At 53.4% G+C, this 27423-nt stretch overlaps 6 protein-coding genes across 6 annotated transcripts; 4 read left to right on the top strand and 2 right to left on the bottom strand.

The window, feature by feature from the left end:
- Positions 1-34: 34 nt before the first annotated feature.
- J4E84_000689 (uncharacterized protein) lies at positions 35-1861 on the top strand (the record flags this gene model as incomplete). Its single annotated transcript, XM_049383325.1, has 4 exons — positions 35-754; positions 804-1380; positions 1429-1745; positions 1796-1861. 4 exons carry the CDS (start codon positions 35-37, stop codon positions 1859-1861), a joined length of 1680 nt encoding a protein of 559 aa, XP_049248843.1.
- Positions 1862-5527: 3666 nt separating this feature from the next.
- J4E84_000688 (uncharacterized protein) lies at positions 5528-8536 on the top strand (the record flags this gene model as incomplete). Its single annotated transcript, XM_049383324.1, has 2 exons — positions 5528-7366; positions 7418-8536. The coding sequence occupies 2 exons, from the start codon at positions 5528-5530 to the stop codon at positions 8534-8536; spliced, it is 2958 nt and encodes a 985-aa protein (XP_049248842.1).
- Positions 8537-9172: 636 nt separating this feature from the next.
- J4E84_000687 (uncharacterized protein) lies at positions 9173-10421 on the bottom strand (the record flags this gene model as incomplete). The annotated part of the gene is made up of 2 exons (XM_049383323.1): positions 9173-10163; positions 10225-10421. The coding sequence occupies 2 exons, from the start codon at positions 10419-10421 to the stop codon at positions 9173-9175; spliced, it is 1188 nt and encodes a 395-aa protein (XP_049248841.1).
- Positions 10422-11779: 1358 nt separating this feature from the next.
- On the bottom strand, positions 11780-13364 carry J4E84_000686 (uncharacterized protein; the record flags this gene model as incomplete). Its single annotated transcript, XM_049383322.1, has 3 exons — positions 11780-12936; positions 12990-13286; positions 13337-13364. 3 exons carry the CDS (start codon positions 13362-13364, stop codon positions 11780-11782), a joined length of 1482 nt encoding a protein of 493 aa, XP_049248840.1.
- A 9434-nt stretch (positions 13365-22798) lies between these two features.
- On the top strand, positions 22799-24005 carry J4E84_000685 (uncharacterized protein; the record flags this gene model as incomplete). Its single annotated transcript, XM_049383321.1, has 3 exons — positions 22799-23043; positions 23097-23503; positions 23560-24005. The coding sequence occupies 3 exons, from the start codon at positions 22799-22801 to the stop codon at positions 24003-24005; spliced, it is 1098 nt and encodes a 365-aa protein (XP_049248839.1).
- An 877-nt stretch (positions 24006-24882) lies between these two features.
- J4E84_000684 (uncharacterized protein) lies at positions 24883-25704 on the top strand (the record flags this gene model as incomplete). The annotated part of the gene is made up of 2 exons (XM_049383320.1): positions 24883-25084; positions 25151-25704. 2 exons carry the CDS (start codon positions 24883-24885, stop codon positions 25702-25704), a joined length of 756 nt encoding a protein of 251 aa, XP_049248838.1.
- Positions 25705-27423: the final 1719 nt, after the last annotated feature.

The raw sequence follows: 27423 nt of genomic DNA, 5'->3' as shown, positions 1-27423 counted from the left end.
TACCCCACGCCTGGAACACAACCCGTCCTGCACCATGACAGACGCGCCAGAGAAGCCGCAGGTGACAACTGCAGCTGCTGCCACCTCCGACGACACCACCAAAGCTGCGCCCACGTCCCCAGCACGGAGCGATAAGAGCAGCGATAGCGAAGGAAAGAATGTTAGGGAAAAGCTCAAGGACACACAGATCGATGCGCAGGCCACATCGGATCCCATCCCGAGTTCCGATCGGCTCATGAACGACGCACCCAACGGCAGCGTCAAAGCTGGCGAACACAGCGCTTCTGGCTCAGACAGCGAGCGCGGACGGTTACGACGCAAGCGCAGCCGGGAAGACTTTGAGGAGGAAGCCGAAGCGGACAAGCACCCAGAAAAGAAGGTTGAGCGACATGCGCGCAAGAGGTCAAGGGACATCACAGCCGACCTGGAGGCTGGTGTGCCCGGAAAGCCTTCTCCAAGTACTATCTCAAGTATCCAAGAGAACGACGGGGACGAGCAGATGACATCGCCCAACAAGAACACATCCACGACCACTGCGGCCGATAAGGCCCCAGGAGCCGGAACAAGCCCCAAAAACAAGCGCACACGCGATCAAGTCGAGAAGGATACAGATGCTAGCGCAGAAGCGGCGGAAGACGCCTCGGCAAATGGCAAACCTGCAGAAAAGTCGGCAGGCGAGGAGCGAGACACCAAGCGGTTACGAGACAAGGAAGCAGCCGATTCAACAACGGACACAACAGAGTCGAAGACCAAGGTAAGCTAACTAGCGCTGCGTGAATGTCAAAGACTAACGCTCGAGCCAGATACCGCCAGGCAGTGGGTTTGCCAACACTTCCGCCGCATCGCCCTTTGCCGCTATGGCAGCGAAATCTCAACCGCCGAAGACCTCTGATAAGGCCGAATCATTACCTCAAACGTCGGACGAAAAGTTCAAGTCATCTGGCTTCGGCGGTTTTGCAACCTCAGCTGCGTCTCCATTCGGGGGCCTTGCTGGTTCTAAACCAAGTTCTAGCTCGCCTTTCGGTGGGGCAAGCGCGGCCAAACTGTCCTCTTTCGCAGGAAGCGCAGCCTCCTCAACGCCATCAAGTGGTGGCTTCGGAGCACTGGGAAGCTCTGGTACATCCGGGTTTGGAGGCAGCTCTTTTGGCGGATCGCTGGGTGGGGGCTTTGGAGGCTTCGGTGGAGCCAAGCCCGTAGGCTCTTTCGCTGCTCCTGGTGGCAGTTTGGAGATTAAGGGTCTCAAGGAGAAAGAGAAGCCTTTTGGTGCTGCTGCAATCGGCGAGCCTTCTGATGATGAAGAGGGCGACGACGACGAAGACCCAGAAAAGAACGCAGACAAGGAAGAGCGACAGTCAAGTCAGCCGCTCCTCTCGCAACAACGTAAGCCAATCACCGCCACCTCATGTCATCCTGTTAACCTTCCTGAAGCACACGAGACTGGTGAAGAAGGCGAAGAGACCATCTGGGCCGGCCGCGCAAAGCTTTACAACATGTCTGGCGAAGGATCAAATAGAGGGTGGAAAGAGCGTGGCGTGGGAACATTCAAGTTCAACATCACGGTCGATGAACCCAAGAAGGCTCGCTTTGTCCTCCGTGCTGAAGGTACCCACCGACTGCTGCTAAATGCTGCGGTCACAAAGAGCTTGGTATTTGGAGGCGATGCACAGGGTGACAAGCCGAAGGATACCCGGTTGCTCTTCAATTCGCCTAATCTGGAGGGTGAATTGGAGATGCACCTACTTAAGGTATGTACATTGTTTGGTCTGAAAGATAGAATGCAACTGACTGTCGACAGCTGAAAGCCGAAAACGCAAAGCAGCTCTGGGAGGAGGTCACTAGGGTAAAAGAAGAGCAGCTATAGGATGCCTTTTCTAAAACCCTGGGTAATTTCGGAGAGGAGAGCAGGTCCAGCCTTGACGTCTGGATATGACTGTTAATATTGCCCTTGGGGCTGTATTGGTCTGGCAAGCATACTTTGACGACAAAGCCACGATGAGAGCTTGAAGGGACAGCATCAGGAGGCACCTTGAGCGGCTTTCACTGTATTGTATACATTGGGAGGCTGCCGAAGTACAGGACTGCCCGAATAACATTTGTGGTTCGAAGTAGAATCGAATAAAGAAACCATCGTACATTATGACATGTCTCTTGCTCGTACAATGTACCTCGTGATACCTGCTTCGCAAGCCTTGTTTCTCTTTTGTTTTTCGCCATGTCCACTAACCGTTGCATCGGGTCAGTCATCTGCCGATATTGCTCCTCCTTGTTTTTTCTCCACATGCAGCATCGCGACATCGTCACAGCTGCCCCTGGACATCCAGCGCTATGCTTCGCAAATCTCACGCGTCGCGCTTATTACCGCTAATGAGCAAGACCGCATGAGCTCATCAGCGCTCGTACTTGACAATTCTCCGACTGGTGCGGCTCTGTACAGGAGAGGGCCAAAAGACACGATAACCCTAGGTGTGTCTAAATTAGGATGCGGCGCAGAACCCTTGGCTGTAGAATGTCAGATTAGGGAGGGGGAGAACGCCATGTATGACGTTGTACGGTGGGATCTGTCTGCCTGCTGCTGCGCCGCCACTATACTTTGGGGCCAAGGCGTTTGGGTATATAGGAATGTGTCTCGCAGGACTCGGATCTTGGATGCTTAGAAGGTGTCCATGTACGCTGAATCTCTTCATTTTCTGACCCCCTCAATCACCAGCCTCTCAACGTTCTTCGAAAACTTCCAATAGATCACATCGTCGGCTTGGGCTCGAGAAAAAGAGTCAGAACAGATGCTTGGTTTCCTCCTTCCTTCGTTATTCGCTTGTCAGTATTCGCATGCGGCGGTGGAGATGCTCATGTCTACATTGATCTCATCTTCGAGAACGACTTCATCTACGTCTTCGCCCAGCAACATGGAGGACCAAACAAACCCTTTACACCAACGTCGATCAAGATGGCTCTACCGATCACTTCTTCTCACCATAGCAGAGTGGGCGCGAGAACCATCGTCACGCTATTCTCCTACTGCAGTACACACCCAAAATTACGGAAAGGAAGAGGCGCAAGCGGACTTTATGAAGGATAAGGTGCCAGCAACGGAAGATGAGATGGCTGGAAACCATAATACAGTGGGTACAACCCATAGATGAATGCCGCCTGTGTATATCGCTGACTTTATGAACCCAGGGGAACGAAGTGACTGACAGTAAGAGGGATTTGCAGGCGAGCTTTACGCATGCGCGAGCACTAGAAGAAGGACGCTGATATTCGGCGCCATGCCATCAGGATGTGTCGGTGTTGTCCATTTTCCTACTTATGGCGCTTTGCCCTCGTTTAGAAACAGTTATTCAGATCTCTCCTCTGAGCCCCTTCATTCCAGTCCTGCCTTAGCATCACCACTAGAGCATTAGTCTTGCCGCGTTGGCTGATTCCCAAGCAGCTACAGCCTTCAATACATCTTCTCGATGACGCATTTTTGAACCATTTGACAAGCACTGATTGCTTCATGTTGCCAAGGGACCATAAAACTTGTGTCGCATTTGCTGCATACACACCATTAAATTCTATTAGGTGCAAATAACACAAGATGATGTATACTTTCACCTTGAATTTGTTTAGAGGATATTCGGAATGCGAGACGAGTTTCGTGCCATAGAGACGTGAACGGATTATTGACATGGCATGCAATCGTCGTTGGAGGCAATGAGCCGTCCATAATCGGTACCAGAGCAGCAGGATGTGTTTTCGGTAGGCAAGTAACAACGCCCTCGGCCCTCAATCGTCCACATTCTCCTTCAATGGATGCCGCATTTCGACTCATAGCTTCTTATGTTGTCGGATACCTTGTGTGTCCGTCCTAAATGGCCCTAGGATCTTGTCCCATGCCTGCGGTGGTACCAACACAGCTCCTACAGACGCTCCTGCCTTCGATCTTTCCTTAGGTAATATTTGTTTTCCTTGTCCATGATTTACAATCACAAAAACGAATGAGACGACGGAGAGGGTGGTTGAGAATCGACGCCGGCGCGACTCGGTTCGGGCAAGAGTGGTGTTGTCGTCAAAATCTATTGCTGCGATTGCATTGTTAGTGGCGGCGCATTGATATTTGTTGACATGTGCAGTCGTCAGCTTGTTTGGTAGCAACCGGAACGGGTGACGCGACTGGTGCAGGTGCAGGTGCAGGACACGGTGCGGAGCCGGAGGACACAAGGCGGATGAAGTTGGTTATCGTTTGGGCGCAACAGGCAGGCTCCGCGTCGACGACATATAGATAGCAGGCGGCGACGGTGGACCCCAGCCGTTGATGACGTTTGGGGTGGCGAAGCAATGCAGCATGTTTCATCGCGTTCCAGGCGGGGCCCTTATCGTTGTTTATTCGCTTCAGCGCATGCGTGCGCCTGCCCCGACCAGCCGCTCGCGCTCGCGCCTTCCGTGCCAGCACCGCTCACACAGACACAGCACGCCATGCTGATGCGACTCAAGAGACGTGGAATGAAGCACAGAAGAACGTTGGGCCTGCATTTCCTCGCAGCCTTGGGGCCTGGCACGGCGCTCGGCCCTCCGAACTTGATCTGCGCGCGACAGTCTGACCAGCGCCATCTGCATCGGGCCTGGCGCGCCTGCAGGCTTCGTGCCGGCCGCGCTCTCATTCGCCCGCCGCGTTAGCCTGCCTCCAGGATTCCGCCGCTTTCTCTCGTCACATCCATTGCCCAAACCACCAGGCCGTGACATGTTTTTGCATTTTCATCATCCTCTTGATGCTGCCCCAGTGGCCATCTCGCATGTCCCAGCCACGGGATATCCGTCTAGGCGGCGCCTCTGCTCGGGCGTCGACATGGCCCCTCGCGCCACGAATTTGATCTCGCACTTGCTGTAACCCCTCGTTCACTAATTACATCTAGCGTTCACTCCTGGCCATGTCCTTGGTGGTGCACGGGCCTCGCAAGCTAAGCCCTTCTCGCTCGCGAGAGTTGGGGCCATTCATTCTCAGGACATTCGCACGCTCGATTCTCCACTGCCGTTCTGACTCCCCAACCGCCTGATGCCGTCGTTGCCCTGCCGTCGCCATCTGGAGTACTAACCGCACAGTCGCACCGACTGTCGACGCCCTCGCCTCTCGTTGTGCGCGCGCCGCTTCCTTTGTGACAGCACGCCTCAGCCAACTCCTCCCTCCGAAGCCGCCTCGAGCCCTCCACCCTCACCACCCTGCCTCACCTGCCGGCGCATCGCTCCAACTCGAACACACGCAGTCTCAATACCCTCTCTTCATGATAGGCGTTCGATTCCACGCCCACAGTGACGTTCCTGAGCCCTCATCGCCCTCCTGCTCCCTATCCGCACACGCTGCGCTCCGACACGCAACCCTCTTCCCCTTAGCCACACCCTCTGTGTAGCTCGACCACTCGTCACAAAGCCCGGCACTCCGTTGACGGCGGTCACTTGATCCGTCTCGAGTCGCCGTCGGTCGCCCTGCTCTCTCTCGTCGCGCGTTGGGCGTCATGCGATCCCACGAACACAGAGCCTGAGCACCCACTACATGACACCACATACAAGCGAGCGTCATTGCCAGATTATGACAGACGTCTCGTCGGTCCAGGCGTATGCTGATCATCAGCCGGCTCCTCTCGCCCTCTACGCTGGCCCACCACCACCCACCTTCGCGACCGCCTCGCCTCCACTCGAACCCACCGTTGAGGACGAAGAGTCATCCACGATAAAATGCATCTGCGGATACTCAGATGACGACGGCAACACAGTCTTGTGCGAGAAGTGCGATACGTGGCAGCACATCGTGTGTTACTACGAGTCTGCCCAACACATCCCCGACGTACACGAGTGCGCCGACTGCCTTCCCAGAGCTATCGACGCAAAAAGCGCTTCCGAGAAGCAACGCATCCGAAGGGAAGTACACAGCATCGGCGAGCGCAAGGGCAGACCGAAAGCCTCCGCCAAGAACCCCAAGAAGCGAACCAAGGACGCCCATGGCCCTGGACAACCCAATGGGTGGCCAGTGCAAACCAATGGGGACCTGCACTATACCCCCGACCGCAAAAGTGGTAGCCCACGAGATCAGCCACCGCCAAATAAGCGTCCAAAGACAAACCATCGTCCATCGGGTTCTGTAGGCGTCGTTAGTCAAGCGCCAGCTCTCGTGCCAACATCACGGAAACGAGGCGCTTCAGTTATGCTCAATGGCCACAGTCCTATCAAGTCACCCACTAACCCAGAGGCTTCTACCGAGGATTACTCAACCGAGTTCATACATCTCTATCGGCAACCAGAACCACCCTCCGCTGAGTCCAACTCTTACACCCGAATCGATGTCGCAAACGACATTGCTATGTGGCTACAAGACCCCGAAGCACTGGCCGAAGCAAGCGGAGGCAAGAAGCCACAGGACATCTTCTCACGCATTGATATGACCATCCAGGAACTCGAAACAACAACTGCGCCAGAGATTGTGAAACAGACAGATGTCGACTCGGGTGTACTAGCGCATGGTCTGCACCCACAATGGCACTTCATTACCGCCGAAACTCCGGTACCAGATGGTGGCTATGTTGGAGAGCTGAAAGGTCTCATCGGTCGAAAGGCAGATTACTACTCCGATGCATCCAACAGATGGGACTTGCTGCGACACCCTGAACCCTTCGTCTTCTTCCCACCCCATCTGCCAATATACATCGACACACGGCGAGAAGGCAACATCCTCCGATACGCCCGGAGAAGTTGCAACCCCAACATGTCTATGAAGATCTTGATTGACTCCAGCAACGACTACCACTTCTCCTTCCTAGCGACGCGCGAGATCAGCCCCGGCGAGGAACTTACAGTCGGCTGGGATATCGATTCTGAGGTAAAGAAACAGCTTCTCAGGGTCGTAACCAACGGTGCCAAAGAAGGGTTTAGGAGGATACAACCGTGGGTGTCTTGTGTCTTGGCAAACTTTGGAGGCTGCGCTTGCGATACATCCAGCGGCAACGAGTGCCTCTTGGAGCGCGCTCGTCGCAATACGATTACAGAGCCGGCTACACTGAAGACCAAGGGCAAGAAGGTCAAAAAGTCACAAATCTCTCCAATGAGTACAGGCCACGCAACCAACAGTCGTGCTGGTAGCGAAACAGTCAACCGCGAGGCTGTCGACGAAGACCAAATGGACGCTCGCTCTACATCTGGCTCACACAAATCTAGCAGTCGTGACATCACACCAGCAACCCACTTCTCATTGGAAGGCGACAAACTTTCCGAGCGCGAAAAGAGAAAAATCCAGCACCAAGAACTCCTGTTCCAGAAGCTTGATCATGATGAGCACAAAGGCAAAAGGAAACGGACTAGTGCTGGATCGAACCTGAACACGCCGAGCATCTCTTCCTCGGTAAGACACTTATCCACCTACTCGCTTCCTCCTGCTAATGCAGATATACAGAGACGACTCGGACACCCCGAACCTTCGCCGTCGGCACGGCACCGCGAACACAGTCACGGTGTAGCACGTAAAACGTCGGGCAGCTCTACAAAGACGAATGGCCGTCCTCCACCCCGTCCGAAGCCTGTCTATGTCGATGCGTCGACGCAAACGATCGAAGACAACAACGCAAAATCCCAGATCTGCATCAAGCCACGCCAAATGAAACCACCACTTTCATTCAAGCGTAAGCTTTTGCAGCAAGCGCAAGAAGACAAGCTGCAGCGCGAGCGAATGCGGTCCACGTCCGTTAAAGTGGAGGCCAAATCACCAGCTTTGAAGGACGTATCTTCGAACAAGCCGTCGCCACTGCCCCCATCTCCACCGCTCGAGGAGCCTACAGCGATGGACATATCTGCCGACCCCGTACCCGATACAAGACACAAAGAGCTTACACCAGCAAAGGAGCCTACACCGCAGCCTACGGTCGACGTGGAGATGACCGAACCCGAGGACACAAGTCCCAAGGCCTCCGACCCAAAACAAGAGGAAGCACCTGAGGTGACTGCACCAGAGCCTCCCAAGGAAGCTCCACAGCCATCAATACAACCACCCGATCCTCCGTGGTCAGCTTCGACGCCCGCTGAACCATCGCCCAAGTCCACCACCGGTCTCACACCAAAGACTGCAGACCTACACGTCGAAATGCCCTCGAAGCTTGATTTTGGCAACACTAGCAGCAACCGCGCCGTTACACCTGGATCGACTTCGTCTGTTCTCAACGAGAGCGCAGTCGCGCAATCACCAGGCATCTCAATGATTGCATCGCCTTTCTCGCCTGCCGTTAATAACGCCGTCAAGCCTGCACCGGCACGCAAGAAGCTCAGTCTAAGCGACTACACCAACCGCAACCGAAAAACCAAGCTGGCGCAAACGCAGTCGACTGGCTCGAACGCTACCCCTCCACTGGCCCAATCGCAATCAACCAGCTCACCCACGTTATCGACGGCTAGCCTGCCCAATACCAACTCACCGCCACCCAAGGCTGTCGAACCGATCCTCCCACCAGTTGCCGAGGAGGCGAAGCCGTCTGAGGTATCTGTCGCGCCTACTATGACGACTACCTCCACTTCGACATGAGCGCTATGATTCACGATACCTTTGCTCCTTTTCAGAACCAACTTGCGGGCCGCAGGGCGACCCGTGGTTCTTCGATTCTACCTTTTGGAGTGTAACAACATGTAATGATTACAAGTCAAACGATCCTTTGTTTTCTCACTTTTCCCTATCTATCTTTCTTCTTTCTTATCTTTTACTTCCAACGACTTGAAGTGTTCGGTCGGGTTTACTATACATTGATTTGATGGGGATTTTCAAAAAAGCGGGATACTTCCAATGGGCTTTCTACTACATGCAAACACACATTACCTATCTACGTACGGAAGGATCTGGCGTGGCATTGGTTGGCTCTCGCGCTGGGCATCTAAGAAACGAGGAAAATGAGAGTTGAGAAGACGGGCAGCCCCGTCCTCCTCTACCGTGCGGGTTGGAGATTAGTAGCGAAGCCATGTCCTCTACTGCTGAGCGTCTGTGTTTAGCTGAGATGAAATGAAAACAAGAACTCAAATCAATATACTCTGAGGTTCACCCTCGTATCAAGCGCCACTGTGTGAAAGAAGAGGCTGTGTTCATAATCTAACCTATACCACGCAAAGAAAAAGAAGAAGAAGAAGCAGAAGTACACCAGCAGCATAAGAACACAACCACTCATGCCCTCTAAGTCCCTCCACTGCCAACAGCCTTCTCCCCAACCTCCTCCCACTTCGCCGCCACCATTCTCACCGGCGTGACATTCCCCGCCAAAGCCCTTCCGTCCATCTCTATAGGGCTTGTCCCCATGCCATTAATATGCTTGGGATCGGGCCTGTACACCGTTTCGTAGTAACTTGGTATCGTCTCGTCAAGGACGCGGAGCGGCGGTGGTGGTGATGCGTAGCGATGAACGGAAGGAGCCGGAGATATAACGTCAGTGTCACCGGCAACGTTCGAGTCAAGGCTGTAGTCGTGATTGTCGTGGTGACGGTCGTTTGGAGGACTGCGCATGCAATCTCCCAATGGTGAGAGTTCGTATGGTCTGCCTACGGAGCGGTGGGCGAGTGCATCGTGGATGTCGAGTGGGGATTGCTGTGGGATGGGAGGTAACGTATGCATACGGTGGTCGATGAGTGCGTTAATGTCGTATTTGTACTGATGGGGATGGTACTGCTGTGGCGGTGGCGGTGGCGGCGAATGCGAAGGAGGGGGCTGTGGCATGTAGTAAGATGGTGCTGCCGATTTGTAGGGTTGGTTGTAGTTATACTGTGAATAGGCGGGGTCTGCCATGGGCGGCGATAGCATAGACCTTTGCGGGTATTGATGATAAAAGTCTCCTCCGTTGCCGGCCATGGCGGTAGAACGATTGGGACCTCTTTCCACCATGGCTGCTGGTCCCCTGTGATTTGGATCCAGACGAGGAGCTCCAGCTACTTCTGCTTTTCCGTCGACTTCATCCTTCAGGCTCTTTGTGCGGCACCAGAAGAAGTACAGTAGGGCTACGATGACGAAAACGGAGACGCCTGCGATGGAGATGCCTGCGATAGCGCCCGCTGAAAGATCAATTTGGGTGTCGTTGTTCGTGAGGCCAGCACCGGGTGTCTTGTGAGTACTCTCTGGTGGGAAGGGCTCGCCAGGGTTAAGCATGTAACTGCTGTCAAGCGCCATTTTATGTCTGAATAAGGGTGTACTAAGTCAGTATATGTCTCACATGCAGTGCGTACCGATAAACTTACTGTTGATCGATGCTCGTCGTTGCATTCGGATTGATAACGCCCACCATGCCATAGCCTATGCAAGACCCTGGTGCTGAGCAGTAGAAAAAAATGGGATCAGTGTTTTTGATCTCGATGCTGTAGGTGGGTGGGAAATCAAGGACAGTGTCGACGGGCTCGAAACCGCTGAAGAAACCAGTTTTACCCTGCCCCGTCATTTCGTATGGGATGCATGGGTAGCCGTATTCTGCGCGGACGACACTGTGATTTAGTGGATAGAAGGCAAACTCTATTATCTTTAGCACATTAGTATTTCCTCATCTGTTGATATGTGTACGGAGGCCCGATCGAGATGATGAATGAAGCTTCTACTTACATCGCCTACACTGGCGTTTGTCGACTCGGGTCTGAACTTGTGATCCGCTAGACCGACTGAAATAGTGTGTGTCTGCGCAGCTGCAGAGGTCGTCGAGCTTGCTGTGCTCAACGAGGCTGTGGGACTGCCACTGCTGAGGCCATCGTTGCCTTGCGCTAGACATATCGAAGGAAGCAGACTGAACAGCAAAGACAAGATGGAGAGTACAGGCACTCGGGACAACATAATCAGTGCTGCGATCATCAAGATAACAGTATGAAACCTGAGAAGAGTTGCGATCGTGCAGAGAGGACGACGGAAGCTTCAAGAGAAAAGAGGACCGTGGGACTGACGAAGACGAAGACACCAGAGTGAAAATCAATATTCAAAGACGCAATACGCCAGCCTATCATGGTAGGAGCGTTGCAAACAAGGGATCGTAAACAGGCCAAGCGGCCAAATTGACGAAAAGAACGGCACAGGATGAGACATGTACGCCATAATCATGGTGGTACGTTTCTGTGGCTGTGGCGTAGATATGAGATTGCTATTCGCTGGAAGGTGGCCAGAAGTCGGCCTCAAGGGATGTTACGACAAAGAGTTGTGTCTTTTGCAAGGGTTCGGTGACCTCATGTGATCATCGCAAGGGCGACAAAGGTCAACAAAGCTCATCTGTCTTGTATCTCCAATAGCTATGCATCTGGGAATGTGGCCACTCGAACGCGTAATTTGAAGTTTGGCAATGGTCAAGGATGCGAGTGCCCCGCCGCGTCGTAAGACCAAGGACTACGTGCAGGTAAGCGAAACAACATCCACTCATAGTCAATGGCACAACTCGAGGCGTTCATTCCGGCATCAGCAAAGGATGACGGTACGCGTTCCTTACTCACACGACATGGAAGAGAAAAAGACCCAGAACGGAAAAGCACCTGAAGGTATTGAGTTTTTTAACTGCTATTCACAGCTGAGATACAAGGAGAGGAGAGGTCCAAAAAATCGTACCATATGGTGATAACATAGCCCAATATGGCTTGGTATATTCCGCGCTGTTCGCTCGCATTAAATCATAAGTTGTCTACAGCGTCCATCATCAAAGTCGTATACTGTGGCAGCCTGAGGTCATCGAGAAGGTTGCGCTCGTCAGTGTCGCTGACGACACCGCGTCGCACGCGGCCTACTCTGTGTTGGATTGGCCTGATGCAAAAGTGCAAAGCTGAGCTCTCAGCGCAGGCCCGGGTCGCCAAAACCAAATGGATCGTTGCTCGAGGAGCTATTGGACCCCGAAACATAGCCCGACGGTGCCGCAGATGCTTGTTTGCCAAACCCAGGGTCTGGCAAAGGATTCCAGACCGGAAAGCCCTCAGGCGGCTGACTTTCACCTAGTGGTTTACCGCGAGCATAGTCCACGAGACTGCCGTTGATGCCAGTAAGTGCCCAAGCAAAGACGGCGACATCGCGAATGCTCTGCATGAAGTTGTTCTGGAATTCCATAGACGGCCCTGCCTGCACCATGGCCGGGTGCCGAGCGCCAAGAGGGTATTGGGGCATTTGCTGTGGAGCAGGATGGAACACGGGTTGTGTTGCCCATGGCGCGGCGTAGATACCGTTGTATTGCTGTGCTGGCTGGGCCACCGGCATGGTGCCTGGCAACATTGGGCGGGCACGACGTAGACACACAACCAAGCCATCTGAGGTGCAGGATATGACAGCCTCGAGTTCGATAGGATCGTCGCGGATCTCGGAACGAGGCGAACTCACGGACGATAACGACGAGCGGGCAGCGGATCCACCGAACATGGCTTGGTGGGTATTGTTGGGGTCATTGTTCCCGCCAGAGTTGGTGCGCGACGCAGACCGCTCTTCACTGTTATCCGTGGTGCGGTTTGAGTCTGACGGATGTCTTGTGCCGTTGGACGTGGAATGGCCGTCAAGGTCCACTCCGCCTTCAGATTCATCGTCGGAGCCCGTAACATCCGTCATGATGTCATCTTCGCTCTCAGACGAGGAAGCTTCAGGCGCATCGTCCTGGCGCGGGTCCCGGAAGAAAAAGCGCATGTATGCAATGGAATCGTTGCCTTTGGCCGATTCGAGACAGCGGACTGCATCTTCAAGACAATTGGGAGCAATGCAGTAATAGAAGCTGCGACCCTTCATAGCCTCTCCGGAGATGCCAATGATTTGCTCGATCCCACTGGTTGCGTACATGACGGTCAGGGTACGCGTGAACCTGTTGAGGAACAAGGCAGCTCGCGGCTCATGGGTCTGATCATCGGGGCCGAGGTCAAACTTGCTGGACAGGTGAGACAACATGTGGTAGCGCGGGTCCTTTGGTGACGAGGCGAATAGCTTGCGCACTATAGGAGCCTCGACTGCGCGTTCTGATTGGCTGGAATCAGCATGACGCAGGGCCCAAACGGGTTGAAAGACTTACTTTGGCTCTGCATGCCATGTCTGTAGATGCTGGTGCAGCAAACGAGGACATCGTAGACGACGGAGAAGCAGCATTCACAACCGACCCATTCGCCCTGGCGGTTCTTCAGGCGGCAATAGGATAAGACAGCAGCCTTGTCCAGTCTCACGCCGCGGCTGTGGTGAGCTCTGGCCAGCGGGAGTTCCTCTGGATGAAAAAATTGCCACACGGACCGATTGACTACCTCGTCAGGTGTATGACCGAGGATGTCGACAATGGAGTCGGAAGAGTACAATATGTGGGCGTCATCGGAGAGGTCTGTCTTGGGTGAGAATTGGCAGGCAAAAGGCAGGGTCGACGTGACAAACCGTGAATGGTGATGAAGGTGGTATCCATGGTAGCAAGAACGGGGGTGGTGGTCGTTCCTGCTCTACCGCACGCGCCCTGGTCTGTCGAATCTAATAACTCGGTCTGGGACGGGCGGTGGAAATAAGAGCAAGTCGGGCAGTAGAGGCGAGGGACTGTCGGCGGGTCAAATAGGCAGGGTCCAGGTGGCACAGAGGCGCACAGGTGCGGGTAAGGTGTCTAGAGGCCGTTCAGGCGGTGCGACCAGAGCACGGGGTGGGGATGGGATGGGATGGGATGCAGATGGCAGGTCGAAACGTATACGAGTCAGGAGCTATGATGTAATGGGCGATCACGAAGCAGCAGGCGCCCCTCACCCGCGACAGGGCAGGCGCGGGCAGCAGCGAGGAAATATATGAGAAAGCTCGCGGGCTTGGGCTGCCGGAAGGGGCTAGCAGCGAGCAGTTGGGTCGGGTGCATAAATAAATCAGCGGAGAAGGAGCGGAAGCGTGACGACGGCCAGAATGGCGGGACCGGAGGGGCGCCAACGGGCTCAGCAGCGTCTGTGTCGGCAGGCGGGCCAAAGAGAGGGCTGGGAGTAAGTAAGAGGACGGTTGCGACAGGTGGATGTAGTGGAGGATGCGACAGGCGGCGTGGCATGCAAGAGAGGTGCAGAAAGTGAGCTGACGAACTGCTCACCCTTGCCGCGCCCAAGGATCGACGCGAGACGTGTGCGCAACGGCGGTTAGCAGCTCGTCGGCAGCGGCGCGGGGCACCGGCAGTCGCCCTGCACCTCTGGTCGAAGGAGTGCGCATCAGGCCACTCGGGTCAGGACTGCCTCGAGTCGTGCCTCCAACTGTCCGCGCGTTGCACACGCCGGGTGTGCTGAGAGCCCTGGAGAGCCCAACTGTCAATCCATGCGACTGGCCTTGGCGCACCCGACGTCGATGATGCATATCCATATCCATTCCATGGCCGCCCAGGTGCCTGCATGCAAACTTTAGCCTAGCGCCACCAGCACAACCACGGCCAGCCTGCGAACTGCGAGCGGATGCCCCTCCGCCAGCGCTCTGGCAAACCTACCCAGGCGATTGCCGCTGCCCACAGCATCGCCCGGCCTGCGCGTCTCCTGCCTTGGTCGTCCCTGCCTTGGTCGTCCCTGCCTTGGTCGTCCCTGCCTTGGTCGCCCGGCACTGGGTCTAGCGGCGCGTGGTACGGACCTGTTACTTGTCATCCCAAGCCCTCAACCGAACAACATCATCGACGATCCTCCCCAAACTACGCCACAAGCCACATGCAAGACCCTCAAGGCCTCTTTCCACTGCTTCACCGTCTCCGCCTGCGGGCCCCCGCCTGATTGGCGGCACCACCTCCGTCCGCCTGCTGCTCGCCGCATGTCTCTCTTTCACCTGTTTGCTGCAAGTGATAGCTTAATTTCCATGACACTAAAAGCCCTGTCCCTCGCCCTCGCTTCTTTCTAACCCCCGATTGGCACACACAACCTTGCACTTACCTTGCACTTGGGCTACCTCACGAGACCCGCGCCCTGCATATCAGCCATTACGGCTGTGCTTTCCGAGCTTTCCCATGGTATGCACGCCAAGATGGACTGCAACTTTGAACTGCCTTCGCTGAGGGCCACTTTGAGACTAGGCGTAACCCATGCCTCTCGTCCTGCGCGTAGCCACCACTAACTCCTCGACAGGCCCCAACCAAGTCTAGGCTGAGCTCTAGTGAGTCAGGAAGCATGCGCGTCAGCCGTCACTCCATGCAATACTCATCACGTTGCAGCTCAGTTCTACGATGTAGACTTCTATCCCTATACCGCTCCCGGCCAGGTCCCTGTTTTCGCCGTGTGCGGAGGTCCATTTGTATGTATCACGCTGTGTGCAGTCTGCCGTCTACTGATTGGCCAAGACCGTCATATGTCGGTGTAAACTTGACAGCAACGGGTCCGTCGAGATCCTGCGGTGGTTTGAAGATGACGAGGCCACTACTGAACACGGCACGTCCGACGATAAAGTAGACACGGACCCTCTGTGCGCGACCTGTCTAACCATCACCAGGTCAACTACAACAGCATCGTATGGTCTCAGGCTGAAAATGGCGACCCGCTCGTCTGCGTCACGGGAGACTCTCGCATCAAGGTCTTGAATGTCCGGACCGGGGAGCTCACAGCAGTACGGGCCATATCACTGATTGTATTGCATCCACTGACCTTGCACCCAGACGCTGATAGGCCATGGCGATGTATGGTTATCATCTGTCGTATGCGGCGAGCTGCCTTCCTAACATCCTACAGTCAGTGAACGATCTCGCCATATCGCCGATAGACCCGACCATTCTCGCCTCCGTGAGCATTGACCATAGTCTCCGAATATGGAGCCTCCACCCCGATCACGAAAAGCAGCCCCTCGGAGCCATTTGTTACGGGCAAGGCCATAAGGACCAGGTGCTTACCATTGTGTGTGACCTGCAAATATACCCAATTAATATACTGATATTGCCAGGCATACCACCCGAAAGGCCAGTACATCCTAACAGCGGGTATGGATACCAGGATCAATTTGGTAGGATGCACCACCCCGGCCTACTGCTTGACAAAGCTCTGACAAGTCTAGTGGGCAGTACCCGAAGACCTCAAGGAACACGCTGGCACCGACAAGCCGGCCATAGTGCACTATCCGCACTTTTCCACTACCGAGATACACACTGACTTCATCGACTGGTAATGATCCCCTTCTGAAACCGACCTACAATTGCTTACTTCATGCAGTGTCCAATGGTATGGTGACTTGATCCTCAGTCATGCCTGTCGCGAGAACAAGATCATACTTTGGGGTATCGATCGATTCAATTCCAATCGGTCTACGCCTCCTCCGCCAGTCCCCACATCAAGCGCGGTCCACAGTAGAACCCCTGTGACAATTCCAGCGAACTCGACCTCAAATACACGGTCGGCATGGGGCGGGCGCTTCCAGAGACTTCTGCAATTCGACTTGCCGCACACGAACCAGTTCTACATTCGCTTCTCCATCTTTCACGAGCTTGGTCGCCATCCGGTTTTGGTTGCGGGCAACGAGAGAAGCAAGACCTTCTTTTGGGACTTACAACGCCTAGAGAAATCGGGTACCGGAGAAGATGACTCCCTGACTTCGAAAGGCTTACCGCTCAGTCTACCTAGACACGTGCGCGAAGGAAGCTCGGCATCTACTGCCTCATCTGCTATCAGTACAGGCTCGGGTAATACCAAGACCAAACAGAAGCGGCTGAATGAGCATTCTCACGATCGAGGCATATCCGACCCCTTTCGCTCGATCAAAGCACACAAGATCGTCGAGACTCCAAAGTACAAAGCCTTCGCGTTCCGTCACTTCTCCTGGAGTCGTGATGGTCAATGGTGCGTCGGCGCCGGTGACTGTGGGACTATCAATATATTCAGCCGTTGGGATTCCCTTCCTCCAATCGATACAGACAGGGAATTACCTACACAGGAGGGTGACGGCCCACAGATCAGTCAGTCCAACCGCACACCAACATCAGCCGCGCGCACGAACGATGTCGGACTCAGCACGAGCATTAACTGACATAGTACGAGTAGACAAAGACATGATCACGGACTCGCTGGACGGCCTATGTGAGGCACATGCACTCCGGCAGCAGATGGCCGCGGATCAAGGGGAACCTTTCGACGAAGACCTGCGACCTCTTCTGGATGAATATGTGTCCAGCTTGCCAAGTCACGAGAGAGATTTCGCACGTTCAATGTACGAGCGGTGATTCAGACTGGGAAGTAAACAGCTGAACACGTGTGGATAGCTGGGTGCGCGGCCCCATAACACAACCACAAATATTCGAACGCGACCGTTAACCTTACTCGTCGGCACGGTCTCAGCTATTGTGACTCACGATAATGGCATAATACACAGTGAATACAATCAATCTATTGTCATTGAGTTACAATAGCTAATCCAAATTACCGAATTTGCGTTTCGGAGGTGACAATAGGAAAGATGTGGAGACGAGATGCTGGTGGGAGTAAGATCATATTAGGGTCGCAGGCAGCCAACCACGTGCTAGTGGTTCGTCACCCCAACAATACCAAACAAAAGTTGCCCGTCATGAAAGCTGTCCCATTTCTCAAATATTCTTTCATCTCTAACACCATTTCCCAAACATTGCGTCGTCTGCCAACTCCATCACAACGTACCGAAACCTTTCGTACAGTACCGACACCCCTCCCAGCGCTATCACAGAAAAGCAATACCATTACTCGCAGTTTTCGGCAAGTCACTACGCCCAGGCAGACTTAAACTAATCATGCACGCTTGCAACACGCAAAACTCACCCGATTCCGCATCTTCCACCATGTCGACTCCCACCACCGCGTCTCCAGACCACGTCGCGGCCACCCCCTCAACAGTCGCAGAGCCCGTACCGCGCGAGAACTCCGTTCTCTGTGGGCACACAGGCTGCACGCGTAGCTTTCCAAGCGATTCAAACATAGCTGCAGGCCACAACGGCGATTACCTCTGCGCTCTACACTGGCTCGATTTATTCGATGCATGCCATGAGTTCTACAATGACTGGTGGAACTATGGTAATGTCCAACGGGGAGCCTCGCCAAATTACACGCCTGAAGGATGATTGCGGGATTGAGGTGGAGAGGAAGAGAGCAGGAGACCAGCGACGCGGTTCTAGGGGCCCGCACAAAATCTCATCAGCAACAGTCACACCCTCTACGCTCATTGTTAGTCTACTGTTGCCACGAGTACTTGCCATGGTCATGGAGAACTCGAAAATCTAGACAAAAAGAAAACCTCCAATTCCCACACTGTCGCGAGTGCGCAGCGCCTCCTCGTCGAGCACATCGGTGAGTGCAGAAACCCCCCACGCAAGCCAGCCCCAAAAAGGGTCTGCAATGTGCGCAGCGCTTGCCGCAAACGCGACCAAAGATACGGCACAGCTGCAGCCCGCGCCAAAATCGATCCCGGTAGCTCTGCCGGAGAAAGAAACAAAAACACAGGAACGCGTTGGCCTTGCGCAGGGACAGCAAGGCTTGCCGGGCATGTATTGTTTGGTACTACTTGCTTTTTTTCGCAACACGTGGGCGCTACCGAAATGTTTTATTTTCACTACACCATACTGCGCTTGCTGCACGGCAACCATGCATCGTCTTTTTGTTTTCGAAGGACGTACAGTACTCGTATCGAGGGAAGCTGCAGGACAGCCATAGATGACCAGGCGAGCGAACAAAGCGACAAGTAGCCCGAAAACACGGAGTACAGTCTGTTTGCTCGCCCATACCACGAGCAGGGGCTTTGTCTGCGTCGAGACTTCAAGCGACGAACAAAGGAGGCAAGACAGTAGGAGAGAGAGGGAGATGGTGTCTTTGAAACACGTTTGTCTCTTAGGAACTCTACGATAAGGACGTTGCCATATACAAAAACGAAAAAAAATACATTGTACTGAGTCGGAAGATGATCAGTCCGAAGTAGCAGACATGTCTTCTCCATCATCTGTATCGTCATCATCAGCAGCAGCAGCAGAACTGAATATCGCGTGTTCATGCGAGGAATGTACAAGTTTCCTTCGTCCAATCTTCCCTTCGGACTCACACTACCCGCGAGACTTCTCACAATTCATCTTTCCACCCGCTTCTACCTCCCAGGAGCCGCCGTCGATATGGATCGACAAGCTATCGTTAGCAGCATACGACATGCTGATAACCGCCCCAACACCAGCATCGCAAAACTCCGATAATACAAGTCACCGCAAGCGACGCAGCCTCGCTATTTCCACACAAGATCCCGACACCGACATACGCAGTGCTTTTCCAAAGACACCGGGGACCTTGCGCTGCTCGAATGTCCATTGCAGCACCCGTCTTCCAATTAGCTCAATGTTGGCTGCTACAGCACGGTTTCCTGCAGATCCTTTGTGTGCAGAGCACGAGGAGCAAGCTGTTCGAGAAGGACGGGATGCGGCTCCCCTCGAAAGCGTTCTCATGTTGGACCAAGCCTGCAGAAGCAACTACGGGAACAGAACTAGTCGGTCGGGCTTGGGTAGCAGGAGTAATAGTTCAGCTTCCTGGAGCAGTTTGGCTTCTTGGGAAGGTGACGATGTGGAGTTTGAATGGGGTGCAAAGGCATTTGATTCGAAGCTTTGCTGGTGAATTGCAGTTATCATCGCTGTCGCTATTGAGCAATGGGAACTTTTTGGCATCGATTGCGTCGCTGGTATTGCGGAAGTCGTAAGTGACTCGTCGTATATGAGTTGTTGGTGAGCTATCGCAGCACTGTAGGATGGCCATGGTACTAGAGTTTGAAATTGCGCACGCAGAATCTGCTTTGCCATGGAGGAAGGGTTATCGAGCTTTGCCTCGTTTTGAGGAGATTGTAAATGGCATTATTAGCAGTGAAATCAAATAGCAAAGAAGATCTATTTTCTCAAAAGACGTATGCACACCATATGGCGTGAAAAGCGAACTAACAACTTGGATGAATGAATGAATCCGCACTTTCCCATCGAATGCTGGTATATAGCATGAGCTGAAGCTGCCCCGAGTAGGAAGCGTTTCATCGACATAAGCCACGTTGATGTCTTGAGCACCTGAACTTCGCATTCATGTATCAAACGAGATAGTCGAACTCGTCGTATACATCGTATTGGGTCTCACTACCCATCTCATGCATCCACTGCATGTGTTCAGCGACCATTTCGTCGAACAAATAATCCGGGAGTGAGTCTTCAAGCCATGCTTGCTGCATTGACGCATCGCAAAGGTACAGGTGCCGATATAGCTCCAGTTCATAGGCCTCGTCTTCATCCTCATCGGGCGCCATGATCCAGCCATCGCCTACTCCGGTCGCAGCCAGCTCATCCCTCTCGTCAGTTAGCGCTGTGATCCAGACATCTTCCCTCTCGAAATAGGATCTAGAGTTCTTGCCGTGGCCATAGCGGCGACCTGTCTGGGCATGGCGATAAGGCTGCCTGGCGTATTGTGGGGGAGCTGAGAGAGAGCCACCCAAACGGGTGTGGAAGGAGCGGTGTGCGGCTGTGCTGCTGCGAGTCGCAGGAACGCCTAGCCCATCGATTGCGATTCGTTCCCCTGGAAAATCTGGAACAAACGAAAATGTGGAAATGTGACCCGAAGAGGTCCCGAGATGCTGGTTTGCTGACTCAGTCTCGCTTATCCATAGATCGTATTCGTCGTCGTTGTGGTCAAACTCAATATCAAAGAACTCAAATCGGCAGAGGGGGCATGTTCGCTTGGTTTGCATCCACTCCGCAATGCAAGCGTCACCGAAAACATGCCCACAAGGGAGCTGGAGTGGCACCTCGGCATATTCGCCTCTGGTGGACGTGTAGTAAGGGTCTAAACATATGCAACACCGCTGTGGCTCGTCTGGGCCCACTCTCACCGGTGCATACGCTTGACGTCTTTTTTGGTGTCTGTGGCTGGGCATGTCTGAGTAGGAAGCTGGGGTCCAATAAGGCTGGCTGATTCATGAGGTTTCCACTTGGCGTGAACGCGATCGTCTGGTACCAGCCTAAAGGTACCAGAGGAACAAAGGCGGGGGTGAAGTAAGACCCTAACGCCGGTCATTGTACATGGAGCTTCGCGTTCCATACCAGACAATCTCTAGAGGACGAGTAGCATGGTACACTGTGCGGAGCACAACGTGCCGCACTTTCCGATCGAACGTCTCTTAGTCAACCGCGAACAGTGCTCTTTCTTTACTGGCATGTGTCATTGTAAGGCCAGTGTTTGAGACCAGCCTCGCATCAGTGATCTCGGCAGTTACACGTGGACATTTGCTCGCTTCTGAGCCTCCACAAAAGACTAGCATCATGCAAGTGACGCTGTTTGGTCGTGCATGCATGACAGCCAGCATCGGCTTCACCGTCGACTTCATCCTCGCTGTTTTGCTGTTGTGGAGTAGCTCCGCATCTCAGCTCGCCTCTAGAAAAAGCCATCGCGACAGGCTTTAGGGTCTAGTCGGACATTTTGCGTCGTGGGCGCGGCGTCTAGATCCGCGGAGTAATGTGTGCCAAGTCTGTACAACACGCGGCGCTGGGCGAGGACTTGTGTCGGGTTTAACTCAGGATACCGAAGAAACGTCTTCAGGGTAATGGCATTGTTAGAAATCATGTGGGGTGGCTAATGTCTCCGACTGCAAGGTTGGCAGCTAAGCTCTGATGTTTCCATGGTTCTGAAAATCCGCGAGCCAGTTAGTTGGTGCAAGCGGAGCCGGCAGCAATTTGAAAACGCGGTATCGGTAACAAGTCCTGTCGATGACCCCGAACTGGCAGGTCAAATGACTAGGAAGATAGCGTTTGCCATGGAGAAGGGCTGGGAAATCTGTGCACTAACGGGGGTGAGCACCGCAGACCAATATTGACAGCTCCACGCCAGCCTCGTGGCGTGGCAGGCGTGGGCTCACCGGCCGTTTTTGGGTTCGACGCCTTGCCAGAAACGCCGCAATTGGCATCCGCATACTGGGGCATTATCAGTGTGCCGAATATAGCGCATCTTAGCGTAGGTGGTGAAGGTTTGGTAGACATTATACTTCCCTCGCCGTTGGCAGGCGTCAATATCGCCAACCGACTCTCTGAAACGATATCGATGATCGACTCAGACGAAGACAGAGCTGTCGTCATGTAAGGGTGTTGTTGAGGATTTCTCGAAACTGCAGAAGCCAGCGTGCTAGCGTTATCGAGAGTGGGGCCCGCTTGGCCGCTCCGGTCGCGCTAGCCAATCTTGCTGTTGGTGGTGCGGGAACGGTGCCTGAATGCCAACACGTTTGTGGAAATTGGCTTGATCTATCTCCCGTCTCATCCAGACTTCGCTAAAGGAGATCAGCACGGCGACGCAACTGACAAGGGGCCCGCTCGTGCGTCAAGCTTTAGCCTCAGGCGCTCTCCCGTCACTATTTCGGGTTGTTTATGGACACCCGGCACTCTTCCTGGGCTCTTCGGTGGACGCGATCTATGCGGCGCTTCACCACACTTGTGGCTTGCGATCGTATCACTTCTCAATAACATCCCTTGCTCCACCCATGCTTACTGTGATACGGTGCTTTTCGGACACGATGAGGCTACAAGCCACCAGACAGCGGCGTACGGCTGGAACTTGCATCGTGGTACCAAAACGTCCATTCTGTTCCATGAGAGTCGACACGCTCGCGATTCTGGGCCCGATGTGGTCAAGTTCTCGAGCCTCACCACAACGCGCCCAGCTGGAAACGTTCCGCCAAGCGCTATCGAGCGGCGTTAGCAACAACAGCGGCTTGCAACTAACAATACAGGTCTCGGCTAAATCATGCCCCATGTATTCCATGATGATGTCCTGGCAATGTATAAGTAAGACGTCTCTGCTCGTCAATTGAAGATCCTCATCCACAGCAGCACTCAGCAAGCTTCACTGGCATCTCATCAGCACTATCCTTCTCCATCACCATCTCCTCCAACCAACCTTCAACATGCGTAACGTTCTTCTCGCTACTTCCGCCCTCAGTGGCCTAGCTGCTGCCCTACCCCAGATGATCAACATCGAGGCTGCTTTGGCCGTCCCCACTCCCACCGTTCTTGGACCCAAGGCCGAGGAGACTGCTGAGCTTCCAGTGTCTTACAACCAAGCTGCCGCTGCCGCGTCTGCTGCTGCAGTAGTTGCTACAAGTGGTGCAGAGCTCAAGAAGCGTGATGCCTGCCAGGCCCAGCCTGCTGGGTACGTTGTTGTGCTGAACACCTTTACTGCAGAGTGACTGACAATCGACACAGTGCCGGAGCCGAGTATGTTCCTGGACAGGGCTCCGTTGATGAATACCTGAACAAAGAGAACTCTCTCCGGAAAGCTGCCCAAACCGCAGGCACTCCCGAAGGTTACACCAAGGCCTTTACCAATCTTATCGGGTCCACCGAACAGATTGGCTACTTGACCTACAAGACTCTCGACACTTACAGCCCTGATGAGTGTGCCGCCTTCTGCAACAGCGAGAAGTACTGCCTTGGTTTCAACCTCTTCTTCGAGCGCGACCCCAGCGTCGACCCCGGTGAGGGATGCAGTGACCCAGCGCCCGTCACAAACATCAAGTGCTCAATCTACGGATACCCCGTGGCTGAGGCATCGGCCACCAACCAGGGCCAGTACCGTGGTGACTTCCATGTTGTTATCACTGGCAGCAACGGTAAGCTTTCTAACCCTGCTCATCGCCCTGAGTACTCCTTACTAACATATACTCAGGTTACTCCAAGGCCGGCAAAGGAGTCTGCAAGCCCGCCCCTACCGTCGAGGGCTTCAACGCTCCCGCCAACCTTCCCGCTGCCATCAACGCTCCCTTGATCAAGAAGCAAGGCAAGGACTACGACACCTACAACGGAATGCGTCTCTTCAACACCAACCCCTACGACCCCAGCCTGTGCGCTGCAGCTTGCGAGTCGCAGACCCAGTTCGACAAGGAGCACCTTGCTGACGCCAACGGCGAATACAAGCCTTGCAACTTCTTCACCTCTTACATCTTGACCAAGAACGGTGTTCCTCTTGGTACTTACTGCGCACTTTACACTCAGTACTGGGATGAAAGCTATGCCGTCAACACTGGCTACTACTACGGCGACGATGAATACTCCGTCATCTGCGCTGCTTCTTACACCGATAGCACACCTGACTCTGGAAAGAACGAGGCGTAAGCTCCTGCGGCTTCTTGTTAGGGGATAAAGCAAGTATGTGATGATCTGATGGAGGATAGAATGTCTTCAGCTTGTTCCTTGTTAGCTTAATGTTCTAATCTAATCGCTATGCCAACACATCTGCTTCCGTGCTTGCTTCGGCATCTGAACGAACTTTTTGTCACTGCTTTGACCAAGTCTATGTGATGATCTTTGATGCAAAACAGCTTTGGTGCGATTTGGTATATTGCTTGACAATAATGTCCCCGTCTACTTCCAGTCGCCCCGGAGCAACTCAGCAGACACGGAAAACCACAGGGAATACTTGATGTTCCTTGCTTAATAATCCTGATCGTCGCTGTGGCGACGGTTGGCTGGGTTTTTAGGCCCTTCCCACCCGGCACTAGTTTCTGACATCGTGCATGTCAGAACGTCAGAATGCACGACCACTCCGCAACTCTTTTCTGAACTTGTCAAGCCGTGATATACAGCTTTCTCCACATGTACGATGATGACAATTCATGAGATTGTAAAGCAGTTGCAATATTAGCACTGAATTCTGGCTAGTGCGTGGCTTTCGGCAGCCATCCTCTTAAATCGCGGTAGGGTGCAGGATCAGCGGCAACTCAGATGCCGAACAATAACCAGATTGTTAGTGGAAGGATGGTATAGGAAGTATATAAAGAGATGCGCCGCTGAAGAGGAAATATGTCAACCAGCCCTCGATCAACTTCGACTCTCAGCATCCACACGCACGCAGCACGATAGCTTACAATCACTCACTGATATCTCATTCCGACATCCATCTCTCTCCCACATTGTTCTATCAGTACAGTTTGAGAACATGTCCTCAAAACCAAGCGTCGTCATTGTTCCGGGCAGTTTCTGCCCTACAAGCATGTACGACCCTCTCGTAATGCCACTTCGTGCCAAAGGCTACGATATCCACGTTCTCGAACCACCCTGCTATCCTGCTGGCTACAAAGCCAACTCCGTTACTCAACCAAGCATGTATGACGACGCAGCTTATGTCAACGAGTTTGTGAGAAAGCTCGCAGACGGTGGAAAGGAAGTCATCCTACTTGCGCATAGCTATGGTGGTAAGTCCTAGGTTTTTCATACCTTTTCTGATAGATGAAGGAATGACTAATGCTGATATCATATAGGTTGCCCAGCAACCGAGGGTATCAAAGACGTAACGAAGAAAGAGCGAGAGCATCAGGGCAGGACTGGTGGTGTGGTACGCCTTGCGTATCTCACGGCCGCCGTACCACGTGTCGGCGAATCCTGCGGTCAGGCCCTTGCACGCGAAGAGAGTGCCCCAATCGAGGTTGATGCAAACGGATGGGTAACGCAGTCCGATCCTGCCGCTACAGCGTCACTTTGCTTCAACAACCTCACGCTGGAAGACGGCATCTCGTACGTTGCCAAGTTTGGCAAGCATCACGGTGCTTGTTTCGGTGACGTACTTACCCACGCTGGCTACAAAGATGTTCCTGTGTCTTGGTTATTCGCAGAAGAGGACCTTATCGTTGTACCAAGGGTACAGCAAACTGCCATCGATGTTATCGAGGGAAGTTGGGTCGGTACAGAGAGGGACGGGATGAAGGTGGATGTTACCAAGGTCGCCTGCGATCACTTTCCCCTCGTTCTTGATGAGAAGAGAGAGCAAGTGAGTGTTTGGATTGAGGGCCTTGTCGAGAAAGGAGGCCGCGAATAGTTACGCGTGGTGAGCCTTTACCGCAGTGGAAACGAATAAGTTCCAATGCTTGAGCAACTGGCTTCTGGACACGTCAATCGGATGTGCTTGTACAGTGCATATATAGCGTAGCATGTTATCTCAAAGAAAGTTCTTGCCCCATCTTCCTCTCTATCAATGATCTCTTCTGAATGCCACAGACGGGCGCACCAAGGTGCTGAGACGGTGCCTCAAACATCTAATCCCAATCTCCATGGTCCTTGAACTGCAAGTATACTCAACTTGCCACAAGTACCGTGAGAAAGATTGCTCGTCGTTCTCCTGGCGATGTATGCACAGGCTCTCCTACAGACGAAGCAGCTAGACTGAGTGGCTGTGTGACGGAGTTATGTGAAGCTGAAACGGGCTCACGGAAATCTGCCTCGATGCGGTATGGGGGTAAGATAGCATTAGTATGGTGTTGAGTATACCCAAGACACGGGATATTTTGTCGCTCGCATGTCTATGCAAAGATTAAGCAGAACTGGAAACTGACGACCGTTCCGAATATCTGGGGCGCTTCTAAGACACTCTTTAGGGAATGTTCATTTGCGTAGAGCGTGAGGATTAAACAAGTAGCCCCAAAATTTGCACGCACCTGACCTCTTTTCGACTTTCATTGCCGCTAGCTTTTGTCACCAATACGCACTGTCGCAGAGCGGTTATCAGGTAGGGCTGAGACGTAAGCGCCTGCTTGATGGGGATGCCTTGAAGAGTGCAATGTTCCGAGGCAACAAGGCGGAGCCAGGCGTTTGATCTGAGAACCAACAAGGCATGAACGCATATAACTGAAACAAAGAATCGATGCCTTGGGATGGATATGCAACAAAACAAGGTGCTGAGCGTACTGAAGATGCGAAAACAAGATCTGGAACTTTGCGGCGTATTCTGGAAGGTTGACTTAATGCGTTTCTATCGTGTTGAGTGTGATAAGAAACAACCTGCTGTCCTCCATTGGTAAAGACCTTGACTTCGCAACGTGAGAATGATTTGCGCGACGATACGAGTCGCCGTTCCAAACCTCAGTGTATAGCTATCGCAACATGCTCGTTCGAGATGGACGAAGAACCACGCATTTCCGCTATCCGCGCCACACTAAGCAAACGATTCTGAGTTCCGTCTCGTCCCTGTTTTCGTGAACTCTAGCAAGCGGGATGTCGGAATCTGGGTGTCGTTTCAACACCAACTTGTAACCGATGGTGCGGCAGAAATGCGAAACAAGCCCGCATTAACACCATCGCCTTGGGCCACCCACCTAATTAATACACGGTCAACGCTGTCGAATTCATATAAGGAACTTGTGTAGTTAGCAGGCTTGAAGTTGCATGACTATCGCATTGCTCAATCAATTCGAATCCAATCAACAAAAAACCAATCATTCACCTTCTTTGTGCTTGTAAAAGGCCCCACGATCGTTACTGCTAAGCCTCCCTTACTCTAAACATGCGCGTCAGTATTGCAATTGTCGGTGCTGTGGTAGCTTCCGTTGCTGTTGCGTCACCCATCACATCGTCTTCGCCTGTGTCGCGGAGACAAGGTCCTCCAGGGCCCAAGGGATCCATGGGAGGACCTATGGGACCGGGCGCTGGTGTCGCTGGAGCAGGACCTTGCCCGGTATGTCGCACACTCACCATTATATGTCATGGAGAGAATGTGTGCTGATTGCGTGCGCAGATGAACTGTTGGAACGAAGCCGCAGTG

This window comes from Alternaria hordeiaustralica, assembly GCF_023758085.1.
Source record: "Alternaria hordeiaustralica strain BMP 2776 chromosome Unknown scaffold_1, whole genome shotgun sequence".
Lineage (NCBI taxonomy): Eukaryota > Fungi > Ascomycota > Dothideomycetes > Pleosporales > Pleosporaceae > Alternaria > Alternaria hordeiaustralica.
This window is presented reverse-complemented; position numbering and strand designations above follow the sequence as displayed.